Raw genomic sequence first — 19,469 nt, 5'->3', positions numbered from 1 at the left:
TTCTAAGACAGTCCCCAGGATTGAATATGATAAAGAGGAAGACGCAGAAAGATCATGTATTGCTGTGGCTGGGCCCCTGGTTATGGTACCTTCTGGTTCTAAGCAATACTTTCCATCAATTCAATACATAAAGGAAATGGAGTGAAAAGACCATTTTAAAATAATTGTAAATTGTCTCAAAAAACAACAACAAAAAGTATTACTTCTTTAAAAAAAAATTGTGAAGCAACAGCTTGATTGACATTTGACTATATAAGTTTTGTATAATTTCCTGTTAGTACATTAATTAATCATGTTAAATTCTTGTATAACAACTTCCACAGTATACTAGAAAGATTAGTATACATTTTAGTGCACAGTGATATAGATTTAGGATGCAACTCTTGCGTTTGTTAGCAGGATTAGCATTAACTTTTGCCATTCTAAAGTGATCAGTCAATTATTCAGTCATTGCTTACAGTTGTATTATAGGCTAGAAATTGATCCTCCTCAGTTAAATTAAACTTCTGTGTTGAAACCATGTGTTTTAGAAGTCATAAAATAACATAAAAAATGTAGCGTTTGCCTATAATGAACCCAGTGTTACTTTTAATCTTAACCAGGCATCTACCTTAACAAAGCAGGGTGTAAACCTGATTAATTCCTATTCAAATTGGGCGCAGTTTTAAATCAATATTGAGGTAAAAGCTCAGAGGGCCCCTGGAGGAGAGTACACGGCACTAATCGTGCCCACTGGATGGCACATAATTAGATTCTAATTGGACGATAAGTAATGAGACAAGGCATGAGTGGTTTATCAATACCCCATGAACCTCTGAATGGAAATTACAGCAGTCGTATTATACAACAGTCTAATCAGAATGTACCTTTTTTGTGCCGAGCAGACCATTAAGGAATTGACCTTGACAGCCCTGCAGGGATTTTGTTCAGTCCCATTTTGTCTTTGACTGCTCACGCTGGCAAATAAGTGGAGAGAAAAAACAGACATGAAATTTAGATTTTAAAGTGCTTTGGTCTAGAAAACAGCCTGAGAAATGGTTGTTTTCTTGATATATATATATATATATATATATATATATATATATATATATATATATATACTTGCTTGTGTTTACTGATGTGTATTCAAACTGTCTCTCAGATGCTGTCTTAGATCAAAATGGAGAGCAGCCATGTGCTTCAAGATATTTTCTGTCTTGCGCTCACCCAATATAGTCAGCATATAGATGAGTTTTACGTCCAACCCCAATCCCAGTTGGCCCCCATACAGCGTGTGCCATGTTCCATTTTCCCTTACTCATTACAGGCATGGCAGTTGACCTTGTGCTTCTGGTTCATGTACAAGAGCAGATGTGTTTTCTCTGTGGGGCTTAATGACTAGCAGCCGTACGAGCCATTGTCTGTTGAGGTTTATCAGTCATTAGCCTGGTAGCATGCTAAATGTGACACAGATTGCCACAGCGGTTTACTGGCAAAATAAAGTCGGAGAAAGCACGTCAAACAAAGGGGAGGACGAGGAAATAATTCGAGGAGGGGAAGAAGACTTTGTTGTCTTTCTCAGAACCCCTCGAGTACGTGTCGACTCTGGCCTCGACGTCTCCCTGTAGGACAGAGAGGTGACTTTGGAAAGTGATCTGCAGACTGCTGGGCTGGTCTCAAGTGTCGTCATGGGGAGTTAACGGGCAAATGGATATACGCATCCTCATGAAAACCAACAAAGGGATATGTGGTGTATGTACATATTCAACTTTGTATGTTCAAGGGTGTTCTGCGGCGGAGTGAGCTTGTGCTTCAAGAATCAATCTTTATTAAAAAGGATAAGACTGAAGAATTGATTTAATGAATGCGGCCTCATGTCCTGCGGCCACATGTAATCCGCAGAGAATCATTGAGCATGAGCTCAGGGGGACAAAAAATGTTCGTAGAAGACTCATAGAGTGGCCTGTAATGATAGTCTCCATATAATCCCATAATTCCTTGTTTAATTAAACTCTGGAGCTGGCCTTGAGACTCCGCCAGCTCTGTTGCTCTTTTGTTCTCACAGTTGTTATTTGGAGGCTTGGTCTGAGTATTCTTTTGTCCACTTATGTTGAAAGATTCGACTAGAGCGAGCTATAAACAGAAATTTCAGCTGTAAAACAATGAATTAGACTCAGGCGAGACACTCAGGTGAGCATTATAGTTTTTATTTGAGCTGAATAGCAAAAAGGGCCTCTGTCAGAAGCTGAAATCTCTTCATGCACCCTCTTCTTCAATATCTCCTTTTATTTTCCCTCTCCCACACTTTCTGGACTGTGCATGATGCAATCCAACAAGGCCTGGAGCAACACTGGCACATCAAGCCGCCTTGTCAATGTCTCAATGAGGAAATTATGAAAATATGAATTTTATGACATGAAATGAAAAGGGCCATGCAGTTTGAATAGACATGCAGAGGAGGTGAAAATGATGCAATTTTCTAAATTCAGTTATAATGGTAATGTGCAATGGTAATGCGTATTTGCTGTCAAAAATTTCCCTGTCGGCCTGGATTGTACAGCTTTGTGCTGTATCTATATTCCTCGAGCAAAAATTCAGCTTAGTTGAATGCCTAAAAAGTAATGTAAAATATGTTCTAATTCATTTAATGACAGCAGATGGAAACACATGGGACTGAATGGTTTTGGTGCGATATTGTGTTCTATTTTATACACTTTGGCTGTGCTGTGTATGAGCAGTGTGCCCTGGGCCAGTCACAGAGAAAAGCAGGGTGAGGAGCAGCAAGGTGGCCTGTGCAGATTAACCCCTCTACCCACCAGCACCCCACTCCCCCTCAGCTCTCTGCCTTCACAGCCTCTGGGGCCCCTCTCAGAGGCAGGATTGTATATCAGGGCCTCTTCTATATTAAATAAATATCCAGAGATTAAGATAATATTCTCCCAGTTGTATACTGAGAGAGGAGTAGCTGTCATTTGAATCCTCTATGATGCCAGTCCTCCTCTCTTGAGCAACAAAAGAGGCTTTTTTTTCTGAAATGCAGATAATGCTGTTAGGCTGAGTTTATAATCAGTCTCAGCTCATATTTGTTGCTATTTCCCACCAACACCCTTCCATAAATTCACACAAAAGACTTCTTAGCTTGTTTTCATTGCGTGATCACACAGATGGCCCTTTGTCCTTTTCGTTTCACCTCAGGTAACCGCACGGATGATGGTTCGGATGTAGATTCGGAGCCCGACTTGCCGCTGAAGAGGAAGCAGAGGCGCAGCCGCACCACCTTCACTGCTGAGCAGCTGGAGGAGCTGGAGAAGGCTTTTGAAAGGACGCATTACCCCGACATCTACACCAGAGAGGAGCTGGCTCAGAGGACAAAGCTCACAGAGGCGAGAGTACAGGTGAGACAAACAGCACCGGATGCACACATGCTGTGCAGTTGTATTTCTGCATGGAAACACACATTGTTTATTTTTGCAATTCTGAATCACTCCAAGAACATGTTGGTTTTATAGGGACTATTTTAAGGAAATTGCAGTTCCCATGAAGTAATTTTTAATTAAGTAAACACCACAACTGAAAAAATAACTGTCTGCATGGCCACATACCACTAGATGTAAGGAAAATACTTAGTGCTATTTTATCTGTAATTTGGGTGAACTGATCCTTTAAATATAAGCTTAAATAAAGCTTAGCTAACTATAAAAACTCCACCTGTCAACATCAGTCTGTAGCAGCTCACTGCTAAGAGTCCCTGAGATGCAGCCTCTTGCAGAAACTCTTTCACTTTGTACTGGCTTCACACTTCCAGCAAATATCACAATTCATCTGAACACAGTGCAAAAACCGACATCTTTTTCTGAAAACCGAACAACATTTTCCTTCTTTTATCCCTGGAAATGATGTATTCATCCATCAAGACCATGTTGGCCTTTTTAATCATATTTCACTGTGAACACAAGGGAGTTTGCTGTCTACTATTATCCTTCATGTTGGAGTAGTTTGACAGAAGTACTCCCTTTCTTCACACCTCAGATCCCGGGAACCTGTCTGACAGCCAGAGTGTCCTACAGTTATATGTACAGTAGAGTTATAGCAGCAGCTGTTCTTCCAAAGACTTAGGGAGAGGGGAAAAAAGAGGAGTAGAGAGAAAGGGAATGCATTCCTGATGGATTTCTCATTTCGGCCTTTGGCCAGGATCTCATCCCATCACTTTCAAGCTCGCCGCTGCTTGTAAAACCCTCCACATATCACACAGGGTTCTTCATCCTCTCTAGGGACCCTATGCCCCCGACAACAACATTAATCAATCAGCCACTAGTAAAAAAAAAAAAGAAAGAAAGAAAGAAAGTCTGGGGCACCCCTCTCCTCTTACCACAGTCATTCACACTCACTCAAAACCCCCCAAACTCCTCACCGCATGCTAACTGTTCATCACACTACAAACATGCAGTTTGGGTAACTGATTCCGCACATGTCTTTGTCCATCTTGAAACCTCCCAACATGCAACCATGTCCTGTATGTCTGAGTGTTTAATGCCTCACTCAGGGAAGGAAGGGGAAATTTATCTCACGGTTGTTAAAAAGCGATATATTTGTGTTTTTTCTGTTTGCTGTTTTTGGTGTATAATAAATAAAAAAGTAGACAAGAGGTGGAAGAGCTGAAGCCTTAGTCAAAAATGTCCTAACATTATAATATTTATTTAGAAAACAAACTGAATTTTGCATTCTGTAGAATGAGTTACAAACACTCATAATATGATAAATATAACAGCATAATTGGAGAAAACCACACTTTCATTTGTATTTAAACATCACATACAAATATGAAAACATAGCACGCTTTAAAATTCATCATGGAAGACAGTAACTAGTAAAAAACAAATCATGTCTGTATTAGCACCTGTAATTTATGGAATAGCATGCCAAAAATGTCCAAAAAAATAAGTGAAAAGAAGAAGAAGATGAAAAGAAAACAGAGCGACTGCTGTCTCTTTGCTATTAGATAATAGACTTAAATGATGTCATGTGAAAACCTGAAGAATTTCAGTCATGGCTACAATTTGTTAATGCTGTTTTCCTCATAATCTAATTCTCTGAGGCTTTGAAAGTCTCAAAAGGTCATCTCAAACTTAATTTTCTGAGAAGGTTACAAAGAAAAGGGCCTTGGTAGCCAAAATAAATAATGCCTAAAGTTATGCTGTAGTTTGGTGAGCATGTTTTAAGGAACATATGGTTCCTTAAGCTCTATAAATGCTGATAGTTTTGTCTTTGCATTTCCCCAAATGCAGCTCATAGTGTCTTTACCAATTTGGTAACTGAGTCTGAATGAGTACGAGAAATGCCACATGAACATGATAACATTCAGCCCCTTTAATATACAGTTAGATATATTCTTTCTTTAAGTTGCTGGTGTGTGCATGTGTGTGTTATTTGTATCAGAAAATGTCCACCAGCTGGGCTTCTACATAGGTGCCCAAATGGCCCATCACAGGGCAAGAGAGAGGAGACCCTTTGGCCTGAGAGCAAAGCTTCTCCAGCACAGCTGCAATGACGCATCTTCCAGATGTCGTTCAGAGACCAACCGGTGTTTGGGGCTGAGAAAGAAACTATAGACCGGGGGTGTTGGAGGGGTCTCACACTCATATTTTAACCCGAATCTGTGTCAGCTGTCATGGTCCACTGTTATCCATTTGTCATTAAACATGGCGATAATGTGGAAAGTAGTTTTTAGGTTGGGTGCAGAGGTAAACCGCCCTCGTGCTGCCGAGCACCTCTGCAAGCATCGCTTCACTGGCACTCAACGGTCAAAGCTCAAAGCCCGTGTTGTAAATTAAACTGCTAGATTCTTGTGCAAGTGATGAGTGTTTGGCTTAGCGCTGACTCACAACCTAAACTCATAAACAGAGCTAACTCCCTTGTGTGTGCCCTCGCCTGCCATTTTAAGAGCCTTTCACCATCTATCTTTATCAGGCCAGCTGCCCCTTTCAGCGCAGCTACCAGCGCTCCTTCACCACCACGAGCCCCGCAATGGTTTTATCACCCCAACTGACAAATTGTGGGATATGATCCATATCTCTCAGCAATTAGTTCCAGGCTCTCTCAGTAGGAGGGGACACTGCCAAGTCTACCTTCAGTATATCCATGCAGTGTGCTCTGCCACTTTCCATCTGATAACCCCTCAGTTTTAACAGGAGCAGGCAGCAAAAGCCTTTCCATGAGACCGACATTCGTGTCCGTTCCCTACTGAGGAGAGGACCAGGTGGGGGAAACACCGAGAGAGGAGGATGTGCAGGCAATGTAGACTGCATGCTGCTGTAAATCAGCTCCCGCAGAAGAAGCAAATTACATTCTCCTCAATCTAGACTGAAGTTTTTAAGAGACACTGACTCCTGAGTCTCGGCTGACGCTCATCATCTCAGCATGCTGCTGCCAGCTCACTTTACCAAATCTGTCACATAGGTCCGCTTTCATTACCAATAAACATTCTGCATGTAGCTATTATAGTTATTGGAATCTAATAAGGTATAAGCAATGCTTTTTACGAAGCGTGCAAATCAATTTGGTAAAAAGTTTCTCTTTATCTGTGGCTTGTGCTGGTCTGTTGATGCACAGGGGACAGGGCCTATATGGAGCCCGTGTGCCGGGCTTTATAGCTTTCCTCCACGCAGCAGTATAGCTGCATTCAAACTCATGCTAACGCTTTTGAGCAAGTTTTCAAAATAGCTAGTGAAAATGTAATCTGGTGGGGAGGTATTAAGAGGTAATACTCAGTTTTCCTGATTGTTGCACTATCAGTGGAGTTACAGCAGCAAGACAGCAAATCACAATGGAGCTGAGTGGTGGCAACCAAACCCAACAGGCAACTGTATTCCCGCCAGTACGGGTTCATTTTTCATAAAGGAATAAATAGGATTTGTGTAGATTGTAGGAGAGAAATTGTTGCAATGCATCACTGTGAATGTTCTAACAGTTTCTTATTATTAGAATTTAAATGACTTTGGTACAGTGCTTCTGTACTCCTGATACTTATCAAGCTAATCCCACTCTCCTCACAAATTCACACTCCTAGCTACTTTAATTAGCATAGTGCCAGTCTGGAAGGCAAGCAGGGAGGGAATTAGAGGGGAAAGAAGAGGGGAAGGAGAGAGGAGGAGGAGGTGTGAGGGAGAAGAGGGGAGGAGGAGGGGGGTATTGCGTGGTATGAGACAGAAGAGGATTTGTATGTTGAAGCCGGTTGCATCACCCCTCTGTGTTTTTGTGGATATGAAGTCAGCAGCACATTTTGTTTTGTCATTATCTCGGCTCTTGGTATTCATCTACCGAATGTTGCAAATTGGCTCCTGAAAGGCGTCACGTATTCAGTACTTGTCTTTGACAAAATAATTCATGGAGGATTGTATAAATTCTGAAATATGAGTGATCCTATTTGAGCAACAACACAGGGAGGTTTTTGCTGCAGTGCAGTGTCACGCCTTTACGGTGTTACTGCAAGTGTGTATTACCACTGATCAGCGATAAGAAAATGCAAAATACCACTTGATCGCTAGGAATCGATTGTGTTGGAGACTGAATGGAAGATTAAAGGCAATGCATGCAGCTAAACGTGAACTCCAATTGTGTTGATGTTCTGAATTATTGTGACTGCAGGTTTTGTTATCTGATTGCAGGTTTGAGGTTTGCATCTTCAGCTCGACATCCGTGTCTTCCTCCTCTGTTTCTCTTTTGTTTCCCAAGCAGAGCTAAGCTTGACTTTTATAAGATGGGCTACTGCTCTTCTATCCAACCCTCTGAAAACTTTCTCTAGAATGATCCAGAGATGCAGTGCAGGTTCGTCCAAGTGTACTAGATGCAGGGAAACCTTTTAGTCCGTGACAATGAAACAGAAATGAGCCACATGAGTTCGACTGCATACTTGTAGGTAGATAGTGAGACATGGAGGAGCGCTGCAGCTCTCTGTACTGCAGAGAATTAAACCGGATTGGGGAGAGCAGAGGAGAATCCGTGGTCCAAGGTGACTTTGTGATCAGGTTCCAGAGCGCAGCCTCAAATCCTCAGCTTCAGGCTGTGTGTTAGTCAGTGTGAGAGCGGATGTGTGCATGTATAAGACTGTGCAAGTAATGTATGCATGTGTGCGATAGCGTGCATGTGCATCTCCATTTGAGCACTTGTTTATCCCAGTCTGTGCTGAGAGTCCGACGATGGTTGGAAAAAGCCGCTCAGTCTGTGACACATGCTCCTCTTCTGTCCCATATAATGAAGTGGACGCACTGCACCCAGCGTCTGTGCATGTTTACTGAGCTGCTTCCTGTTTGGTAGTCAGGTAATTTCAGCACAGTAATGTCGCAGCGTGTTTGTTCAAACTCTGTTATTGTATTGACAATTCCAGTTAATTAGGAAGATACTCATATTTCTCCTCTATGTGAGGTATTCCGGCAGCTGGAATGAGACGAGAAGTAATTGTGATCATCAGAAATAACATTTCTATGTTTCTAATCTGTATATTGTGAAAAAAAACATATATTTAAAAATAAAGTAGTCTGGGTTGCATTTTTTAATAATATTAAAAACACTTTAGCTGTGGTTCCGTAATGTATTTTTCTGCACATTTTGAAATATTACATTATAAGAAGAGAAAAAAAACTCCCCAGTGTCACAAAAAAAAGTATTAATGCTTGTTCAAGATACTTTCGGACTTAAAAAAAGTTTCACCTAAGCGAGAAACACCTTTATTTGAATAAGTTCTGTAACAATGAATATTTAACTCACATGACTGATCGGCTGTTTCTTTCGTTGTCATCGCCTCTGGATAGCATGAAACATAACCAGTAAAAGCTGACATGAGGGAATTATCGCATCTTTCTAGATTGAAAACAATTCCTGGAGACTTTCTCCATATCCCCCCTCGTAGATGGCCACAAGTTTTATTTGTTTCTTCTTTTTCAAGGTTTTTGAACAGTTGGCAAACTGTTTTTGTGCTCTGTTTATTAAAGCCATGTGTGCTATAGAAAATACCCGCAGCTTCTGGTGACACTATGCAGTCGAGTTTATTTCTTAATGGAAACAAGCCGATTTCGCGTTTAGTTTTCAAAAATTCCTCACTGCCAATTTGCTTGACAGTATGTGGAAGAAATATTGCTGTTGCTGAATGTGTCTACCAGGTAACACATTTTAATGCTGAATGCACAAATACAATACTTACTGATGACTTATGTCATTTGTTTGTAATATCCTAGCAACTGAAGCATAATTAAGCACACTTATCTTATATGTTTTGCCATTAAAAGTTCATAATTTATGTGAGGACATGATCGCAGTCTTGGTTTAATATTGACAGAACCGAACAGTAGTTTGAGGAATGAAATGTACGTATTATTAATAACCAAGTATTACTAATAAAGTGGATGCAGTGAAAATAACTAGAATGGCAACACTAAATAAAGGCAAATGGTGAAAGTGACTTGAACGTTTAAGTGTTTTGTGTCTGCCATGATGGAGCACCTCCTTCCTAAGCTTGGATGACAAAAGGGGGAAGGAAGTTAAAGTGAACATAAAAGAGGGGTGGGGTGAGTGGATGAGGTCGGAGGTGAAGTGGCACGGCGGGGTGGGGTGATCGGGAGTGTGTGGAAGGAAGGGGTGTGCCCCCCGTGCCCCTCCCCTGGGCCAGGCAGCTGTTTGTCTGGCCCAGTTGGAGCTTAGTTCAGACCTCGGACCACGCTCCACTACATCCCAATAGCAGAAATTTCACTGGAGCCACACACCACATTTGTTTTGGAATAGCTGATTGAGGGATTCAGACGGGGTCTTTAGAAGCAATCGGGCTTGAGATAAAGATTTCCTGTTGGTTTTGCCGTTGCATAATTGAGGTTTGCCCTTTTCTCAAGCGCAGACACAGTCACCGCCTGTTGCATCTTATTTTCTTCCTCGTAAGCGCTCACGACTAAACTGAGCCATAGGCAGAAAATTCACCAGGTCTTTGCAGAGGCAGCGACTGTGTGGGAAAAGAACCGCATTCAAATTGAGATCTCCGTTGGGCTGAGATCCCTTGTAGGCCTATACGAGTTTATATGTATGTTTGTGTGTACAAAAAGAGGCAGCCCCCCAAAAAAGCAGTGAGTATGTCGCTGTGTAAGTCCCCTTGAAAGTGTCCCTCTTTAAGACCTGTTTAAAAGGGACGCCCCCTCTTTGTGTCCACTGTTCTCTGTGGCGTATGGAGGGGCTTTTGTCCCCCTCTTTCATGTGCTCTCACAATAGCCCTGGCCGTTTGAAACACAACAGTAGATGAACTGCGCTGACAGTGTATTAAACTCTGATGAATTGCCTGTGCGAGGCATAGATCAATGTCCTTCAACCCTGAGCACACAGTGAAGCCCGGGCCTTGTCTTGGTTAAATGGAACAGGTTGCTGGCTCTTTTCAAAAGGGCCTGATTATATTCATGTTTTGTTGAAGCAGAAGCCTTTTTAAAATGTGTAAATCTTTGCCGTTTCAAAAGAGAGTCCTATTTTTTCCCTTTTCATTCAAGGGAGTTGACATTGTGTGTCTGCGCTTTGGTACTGCTCATTTTGTGGGCATTTCGCTATTTGTAGCCTTAGATGCTTGCGTCTCGACTTTAAAGTTCTAACACTTTTTCCCCTTTAAAATGACTTTTAAAGATTTAAAAACAGCCCCATTAAAAGACGGCACAATGGCAGTATTCCAGTTAATGTTTCTCCGTGTCTCCAGAGAAGTGATGGCCCCTCTTAAAGCTTGTTAGAGCTTTGCAAACATACTTGAGGTGTGCGATGCGAAGGCTAGTGGCCTACCTCTGACCTTTAAATGACTTCTTCCCTCTAAAGGGGGCTTAGAGCAGCCTGTTTACATAGATCACAGCCTCAGCCACTTAAGAACAACAGGGACAGACCACTGAGCTCCCACAGGGACTGCAGACTCTCAGCTACCACCAGCAGCACCTCTCACACCAACCAGCAGATTAATCACAGGTGGCAGCAGCCAGCAGGCTCCACTGAGAATCTGCTGCGCTTAAACGCTTATATAATTTTAAATGAATGAAAGTTGCAAGAGCCCGACATTCAAATAATCTGAACTAGCCTTCATTGAGAAATTGTGTGTTTTACAAGCATTTATTTTGTCTCCAAGGTGTGGTTCAGCAACAGACGGGCTCGGTGGCGTAAACAGGCCGGGGCCAATCAGCTAGCGGCCTTCAACCACCTACTTCCTGGAGGTTTCCCACCCACAGGGATGCCAACTTTACCCACATACCAGCTCCCAGAGTCCAGCTACCCCAGCACCACGCTATCGCAGGGTAAGAAAGACTGTTCTAGCAAAATGTTTCCCATCCAAAACGTGCAGCACAGTACGCTCTGTTCTCTGATATTAATCACATTCTGGTTAAAATTAAATTAGTCCTGTTTCTTTGTGCTATGACGTTCATATTTTATGTTAATGTTAATAATGTAAATGTTTGGTATGAGTCATGTGTTGCATGTCGTTATCTTAAAAACTCATCTTCATCAGAGAGGAACAGAAAAAAAGAGATAATTTCTGTCCTACGTTGAAGAATTTGCGCTTAATTTAATGAACAAGCGAAAATTTTGAGGCCACATTTGCTTGAGTGCTTTTTTCAAAAGCAATATGTACCTAAATTTTATCCTTACCTTTGCACATTGTTTTTTTTTCTGTCAGAGGGCAGTACATTGCATAGACCCCAGCCCCTGCCTCCATCCTCCATGCATCAGGGAGGTCTGAGCGCCGACAGCAGCTCTGCTTATGGTCTGTCGTCCAATCGCCACAGTTTCTCCAGCTACTCTGATACCTTCATGAGCCCTTCAGCATCCAGCAACCACATGAACCCTGTCGGCAACGGGCTCTCCCCACAGGTCAGCGCCACAAGCTTCACGTCGCTATGTCACATCTGCATATACGTACATGAATATATATGCCATGTACCCTCATAGGTGGTGTTCACATTCCTCCGTCTTCCACCTCCCCTCCTCCTCCTCTCCCTGCTCAGAATATGTAATTGTATTTGACTGAAATTAAAATTCAGAAACAGCATGTTCAGCAAAATAACCGCCAGTGTGGGCTTTTATGTTCGCCTTCCAAAGCCCTGGATTTATTTTAGCTACTCTAAATTGCTACATTTGTAAAACAATTGGATTAACATCAACAAATTAAAATTCATCTTGATAGTACCGCAAGTGCTCAAGCTGCTCCAAACAGCGGTTTTGACTTTCCTGGGACATCTAAATCCTGCACAGCGCAGTGAGAACACATGCAGATGAAATAATTAGCTAAAGCTTATAAATGTAGACCCATAATCTTCTTCACGTAATTGTCTGCAGCTGGAAGACTCCAGTGCTATGTGTGATTTTGCTCATCTCTTTACTGCATGATTTCCAGGCAGCTCTGAGTGACAGAGGATCTCTGCATGTGAGCTTTTCTGGTAGGTTTATCCTGCTGGTCACTTCATCTGGGTCTTGTGCACTTTTATTATGATAAAGGAGAATATGAGTGCTTAGGTTTCTACATTTCTTAATTCAATTTTAATTCAAAGGTGAATATGAAAAATCTGCTCTGCTCATTATCCTCTTTGCCATCTTAATGCGTGGCGCTGTAAGTGCAGGTTTGTTTGCCTCCTTCTCTGAAAAGCGCTGGATTTCAGACGTTAACCTCTTTGGACACCTCCATTAATGAGCGTTTAAATGCGACTCTATGGTAAGGGTTGAGCTTTAAGTAGCACAGAATGAAAAATGATTTGTATTGATGCAAATCGTGTGTACGGAGTGAATTATACACAATTACCCATCAATACTGGCCAGTCTTGCCCACCCTCACCAACAAGATGTGGTTAACAGGCAGAAAATAAGATTGAAATGGTGTGTAAAGAGTTGAAAATGAATTTCAATGCTGCATTTGTCCACAATTACCCCGTCGTTCACACGTGTTTTATTGGGAGTTTTTTTTCTTCAAATATTTCTCAAAGCAGATTGGAAACATTCTTGGTATTACCCTCTTTCTTCAGAGAAGAAAGAATTAAGGATTTTGTGACAAAAAAGAGATTTTCTCTCCTGCTGGAGCGACGGAGGATAACATGGAGGCTCACAGCGTGTTTGATTGTTAATCGTGGCACAGGGGCTTTAACTGCTAATGCTCTCACTGCAAACCTGCAGAAAAACACCAGGAACATGGAGTCGGTTTTTTTTTTCATTAATGGCTCTCTCTAATACTGGCATGGGGTACACTGTCGCTTTCTCTCCCTCTCTTCACAGGCATTCAAGAATGTGTTGGGATATTAAACATTTCCTGTCATAGTGCGGATTAGGACAGGAGCCTTTGGGCAACTGTACAGCATTGGATTTCCAGTATTCAATTACTCTATCAAGTGGGTTTGATGGATGTCTTTTAAAGACTCCTAAAATGCACTTTATTTGTATTTTATATTTTTTTAATTTATACATTTTTAAGTTAAATTGTGGATTTTGTGCTTTTAAATTTCTCCGGGGGGACATATGCATATGGTGTGGATGTCGTGGCTGCACAGTTGTTTGTACTGCACTGAAGGGAAATGTATTGAATGCATGCAGAATGCTGTGTGGCATTCCTATCAGTCTCTCAGCGTGGAGATGAATGTTCCCACTGACAGCAGAATCAGAGTTCACTCTCTGGTGCAGCATCCCGCTGTGCTGGGCAGCTCCTATCTCTCCCCCTCTCACTTCACAAGCATGCAGCTCTCCACATAAAATTCACAACACAGAAACCCCACACAATAAACACTCACTTTAACTTGCCTAAGTCAGACCTTGATTTGTCTTCTTCCTGCTTTTAGCCAAATTTCAAGCAAATGGCGAATCTGTTTCAGCTAAGAAAATTACCGACACATATTCCACATCTCAGTGTTTTGTTTTTTTTTTTAGATTTTTTCTCCTGCTTTTCCTTCCCTGTAATGGAAAAAAGGCAACACAAAGAGACTATCTATCGAGATGGAAATGAGAATTTGATATTGTAAGTTACAGACGGCATCTGTTTGCAGGAGATATGCTTGTGCATTGGTATGTGCAAGCTATTTCTTGAAGTGTCTGGCATTGATGGCCTTGCGGTTGCTGTAAAGATTGACAAAAAATTCTCTGATTCGCAGTAAATGGGCTGCGGTGGCGAGGTGCCAAGTCTGTAATGGAATCCTGCAGCGTTCAGCAGTCCCGACAGGAGCTCGCGTCCATCCCAATCCCATAACCTATCCCGACAGCACACATTTTCCCATTACAGGCAGTGGAAAAGCCATCCACACTCAAACTGGTTGCTGTCATTGTGGGATATACAACATGTTTGGCTGGTTGAGGGAGGCAGCATATTAGGGCTTGTGAGAGTGAAGCTGTGCATGGCTGGGCAAAAGGTATGAAACCAGAAGTGTGTTTTGTTGTTGGTCTTGTTTCATTTAGCGGCACAGCAGGTGTTGGAAAGAGGGAAAGGCAAGGGCACGGAGGACAGGCATTCCAGTATTTTTCACCTATCTTCACCTGAGGGTTTAAACTTTATCTTTTCCTTCTGGTGTTGTTCATTTTTAATATTCTTGACCTTTACCAGGTAATGCTTTAAATGCAAATTTTGCAGAAAAAAGCAACAAATAAGCAAATTGGCTTTGGAGGGACAGTTTTATTTTTACTGAAGAAGTCATGCTCTGACAGTCAACAACCCAATAATCTCATGGAGAATACAATATATTTTCTAACTAATATGAGGCCGTAAGGAGGACTTTCAGATACTTTTCCAATGAAGCACTCTTTGAAGCAGCGTTCATTGCATTCGCGTGGAAACATTTGTGCTGAATCCCTCATTATTGCATGACAGGGACACCTGCTGGGAGAGGAAAGAAAACAACTGCGCTGACTGGAGAGCTGAAGCTAGAGGAGCTCAGTGGCAGAACTTGGGTTTCACTCCTCGGAGAAACTTCTAGACATGCTGTCATCAGAGAACAGCAAAACGAACAGAAAGCATTTGCAGAGTAAGAGCGGCAGCAGAGGTGTTCACAGGCACGATAAGGACGCGCGATAGGGCGAGTGAGAGGTCTCAATAGGTATGGTGGGGAGAGATTTTATTGCTGTTTTGATGAAGGAAGTTCACAAAGTTTTGTGAGGAACTTTTTTTTTCTGTTTTGCAGTTTTATGAAAGTGTTGTGTGTTTTGGAATGACAAGGATGTGTGTGTGTGTGTGTCTGAGGAGGGCCTTTGGGCTGTGTGAGTGGGCCGGGCCTCCGCACATACGCACACACACACTCTCTCTCACACACACACACACACACACACACACACACGTACACGGGATCAGAGGCAGAGCGGCTCTCACCCCTGCCTCCCTTTGATCTGTGTCCCCAGGCCTGCCTGCCCGCGCGGCGCTGCACCGTACCACGCACGCTGACACCATGCTCACCAGCGACTCCCCACAACTGTCTGAGAGAGATAAGCCAGGGGAGACTCCAAACTGTGCTGCTGCTCTTCCATTAGCTAGCGCAGACGCTTCTTTTAAAAATGGGATGAATTATTTTTAAGAAGCAAGCTCTGCCGTTGCCAAAAAAAAAAAAAAAAAAAATGGAGAGGGGAAAATGTACGGAACAATCTGGAGCTCTGGCTTCATTCCGCCTCCCTCCCTGACTTCTAACAAGACATTCTGCACCTGAATACCAATGAGAGGGGGAGATTCATGTAGTCCCCCACATTATTAAAACTTGGGCATTAAGCCTCTCACCGGGCACTGTGTCAGCTGGCAGGCTCCACTGACAACAAATCAAAGGGGATGAGCACATAGCCTGCATTCATAGCTCAGCCACTCGCAGAGCAAGTGGGGGAATACATACTGGTTAATTAGAACTCCCATTAAAACAAATACTGTTTCAATTTGGCAAGTATAAAAAAAGATGTAAGAGGCTTTCAGAAAAAAGAGACCTGCTGTTGGCAGTTGCCAAGAAAATCCAGGGACTGTAAATCATATCCACTGGCTATACTGTTTCTGCACAGATTATTAGTGTTTGCTGTTGTTTTGCAACACTTTTGAACTCTGAGGAAAGATTTTCCGTCTGTGACACCAGAAATGTACCTTTGCGTGCACCGTAGTTGTTATGCGTTGGCTGCTCCGCGTGACAATACATTTTGGTTTGTTTTTGCTGCTTGTATCGGTGTCAACCACAGCTGAGTATGACATAACTAATAATTTTCTTTTTAAGCGTAACAAAGGAAACAAGGCTGCCACTTATTCAGCATGTCTCGGTCATACCTGCTTCTTCACATGCAGGCCTGTTATTCTAGCAGCAGAGGAAGCTTTGCACCTTTCTTGCTTCTCTATACCTGAGCCATTTGTTGCTCGCTCCGTCTTTTAAGTCTCTCGAGCACCCGAGTGCAGCCATTTTCTTTTTCATTCCAAAATATTTTTGGTTGGAGCTTGGTGTATTCATAATCTATTTTTCACCTACCAACCTTCCATCCCTCCATTTGGCTTTTTGTCATCCAATGATGCCTTGCCAGTAGTGCTTTGCTCTGTCTCTCTCCTCCTCTCTCTCTCTCTCTCGCTCTCCCCACCTTCCTCTCTTGCTCCAACTCTCTCCCCTGGAGAGGCAGCTCTTCTCCCTACGCCCAGATGAAAGGCTATGGCGGACAATAAAAATGCTATTTAAATGCAAGGGTGTTTGTGTGCGGGTGAGAGATATTTCCTGCTGAAAGTGAGCTGCTGCATCCTGATAAATAGTAAATATAAGGGAATGTGATTTACATTTATCTTGCAGAGGCAGCCAATATGAATTTCAGTAAATCCTAGAAGATGGGGATTTAAGGAGGAAAATGACTGCGACTGATTCACATGCTGTGTGTCCCACGCAGTTGAAATGCCTATAAGGTGGAGAGTGGTGCTGCCTTTATTAAAGTATAGGCGCAGACATCGATCCTATCTAAAATACCTATTACAGACGGGCATACACAGTGTCACATGCTCATCTGTGGAGATTTCCTGCCTCGCACACACACACACAATTTGAAGGTGACTTGTACTGTAATAATACTGCTAATAATAATGAAATGCAGCCTGCAGTAGCAGCCTGCTGGACAGGTGAAGTGTCTGTGGGGCATGCGCTGGGTGACCTATCTCTTCAGGGGACAGGGGTCAGGGTGCAAGGGGTTATGGGATGGCTGGAGAAGAAGGAGGGCCGGCTTGTTGTGAACCTGCCCCGTGAGCTGGAGGTTTGGGATGTTGTCTAGCTGCATGTGGTTCCTGTTAGTTCCAGATGCCACTCTGACAGGTGCATAGCTGTGATTAATACTCTCTGACTTTTTCTCTCACCCGTTCTGTCCCTCCTTCCTTCTGTTTCCTTCTGCATGTCCCTCATTGGTTTCTCCACTCTCTGCGTTTCTCAGTCTCTGTGGACTCGTGCTCATGACCCCTTAGCAAAGTTTATCTAACACTGACAGTTTTCTTAGCCTTTGTAAAGAGAAAAAGAAAAACAGGCAACGAGTAGCTATCTTTTGCCTGCAAGCTTCATTGCACGTGCCTCTTTCCGTCTCCTCCTTTCTAGCTCCTGACAATAAGATGAGAATATGGGAGGCTGTTGGGTCCTCAGCTGGTTGTCTCCTGCAGCAGCTCTCCCCTCTCAGTCTCCAGCTGAGAGCTATTTCACTATTTATTTACATGTAATTATGGCTATGAGGTGCAGATATTAACACTGTCAAGAACAATTTGACCTGACATTTTTCACTAGACCTGGCCCCTGCTGTTTTTAGCAAACAACCCCCACTCCTCCTCCTCCTCCTCCTCCTCCCAGTCTTCTTCCTCCTCCCTCCCTCCCCCTTTTTTTCTCCTCCACTCCCTCGATCCGCCTCGCTTTTCCTCCTGGAGCTGCTCTCTCATACGCACACACACACACACACACACACACACACACACACACACACACACACACAGGCCCTGCCTCGCTGAAACCACTCTCCTGGAATCAGAAAATCTGCCGTTTAATTTAGAAGAGGCGTCGGTGCAAAGTGCGGAGAGTCGAAGTCTGTGTGTGTGTGTGTGTGTGTGTGTGTGTGTGTGTGTGTGTGTGTGTGTGTGTGTGTGTGTGTGTGTGTGTGTGTGTGTGTGTGTGTGTGTGTGTGTGTGTGTGTGTGTGTGTGTGTGTGTGTGTGTGTGTGTGTGTGTGTGTGTGTGCGCTCATAGAAGGGGCCTCTCTTGTTCCCAGTGGCTGAATCCATCCCATAGTTACTCAAGCATATCACTAGCAGAGAATAGAGGATTGCTCCCCACACGTTCTCCAATTGCAGTCCAATAGACGGCATATTAACCTCTGGTTAGTACGGGGCCAAGTTTATAGCTTATACTGAGGGATGTTTAGGAGGGAGGGGGGGCCTTCCTCCAGCTTGAACAGCTGTGCTTTCTTGAACGCAAAAGTGGACCAGAAAGCATTTAGTTAATGAAAATTTGCAAAGAGACACAGAGGAGGTGCGGAAAGCCCTGAAATGGATATGAATTCTATTGCATTATTAAAGCATCCTTTGTATGCGTGGACAACGTCGTGGAGCGCAGGGAGAAGAGACACAGGCACAGGATGATAACATGTTGTGAGGAGTGACAGCTTGTTCCACTGCCCGCTAATCGTCCTCATCTGTGCCTGACTTGTCAATGCCCAGATTCTGTCAGTGCCAATCAGCCACTTAATTGAACACAATTAGCGTCCCACCCCAGCCCCCCATATGCATTACATTCTTCAAAGGCCCATTTCTCTCCCTCCAGCACCAAGTCCCCCCCCTACACACCCCATCCCTCCGCCCAATCCTTCCCATTCTACCTCTCATTCTGCTTCTGTCTCTTCATCCTATGGCGCTGGTGGAAGACACTTTTCAGTTTTTATTAATGTGCCGCGGCCAATTAACGCAGTGGCATGCAGGCCAGAGCCCGTCATCTGCTGCCTGCCACCATCCCTGCTGTCTGCTGCGGCCCCACGCCACCCCTCGCGCCACCTCCACCGTGACCAAAACGCTTTAATTCAATTTATGCAATCACTGTTATTTTTAAATAGTCATTTTGTCTGCTCAGATGAGGGGCCTTACTGCCCGCTGGGCCGGCCCTCTCATGTGAGGCATGGGGGAAGGGTGGGACGCTGTGGGAGCAGGAGTCGACTGACTTGGGGTGGGGGGGAGTCCCTGATATTTTCATTTGTTATTTACTTCTATCACTTTTGTTTAGTTTCAGGTTATTAAGTGTTTGATTTTGATTTCTCAAGCAATTGAGGCTAGGAAGAAGAATAATTGTATTTCACACATTATCAACTATACATATATATATATATATATTAATACAAATTAAATTTATATATATTTGTAAACGCATATAGAACTACACTCGATTTAGTTTGGTATATGCATTTTGTATATTAATCAAATAGTCTTTGTTTTCTATTTTGACTGTTTCCAAAGTCAGACACTTTCCAGACACTGGATCTGTGTGACTTCTGGGTCACAGAATTAAA

At 43.1% G+C, this 19,469-nt stretch overlaps 1 protein-coding gene across 2 annotated transcripts in view; it reads left to right on the top strand.

Annotated features, from left to right (window-relative positions):
* The window catches only part of pax7a (paired box 7a), a 46,045-nt gene that overhangs the window by 18,457 nt on the left and 8,119 nt on the right, over positions 1-19,469 (top strand). For both annotated transcript variants that reach the window (XM_022214052.2, XM_022214051.2), the window contains exons 5-7: positions 3,175-3,374; positions 11,111-11,276; positions 11,657-11,850. In XM_022214052.2, the coding sequence (XP_022069744.1) occupies positions 3,175-3,374; positions 11,111-11,276; positions 11,657-11,850 (560 nt within the window). The remainder of the gene's footprint in view (positions 1-3,174; positions 3,375-11,110; positions 11,277-11,656; positions 11,851-19,469) is intronic.

The sequence above is a fragment of the Acanthochromis polyacanthus genome, chromosome 5 (assembly GCF_021347895.1).
Source record: "Acanthochromis polyacanthus isolate Apoly-LR-REF ecotype Palm Island chromosome 5, KAUST_Apoly_ChrSc, whole genome shotgun sequence".
NCBI lineage: Eukaryota > Metazoa > Chordata > Actinopteri > Pomacentridae > Acanthochromis > Acanthochromis polyacanthus.
Note: the sequence above shows the minus strand (reverse complement) of the source record. Positions and strands in the feature narration are given on the sequence as shown.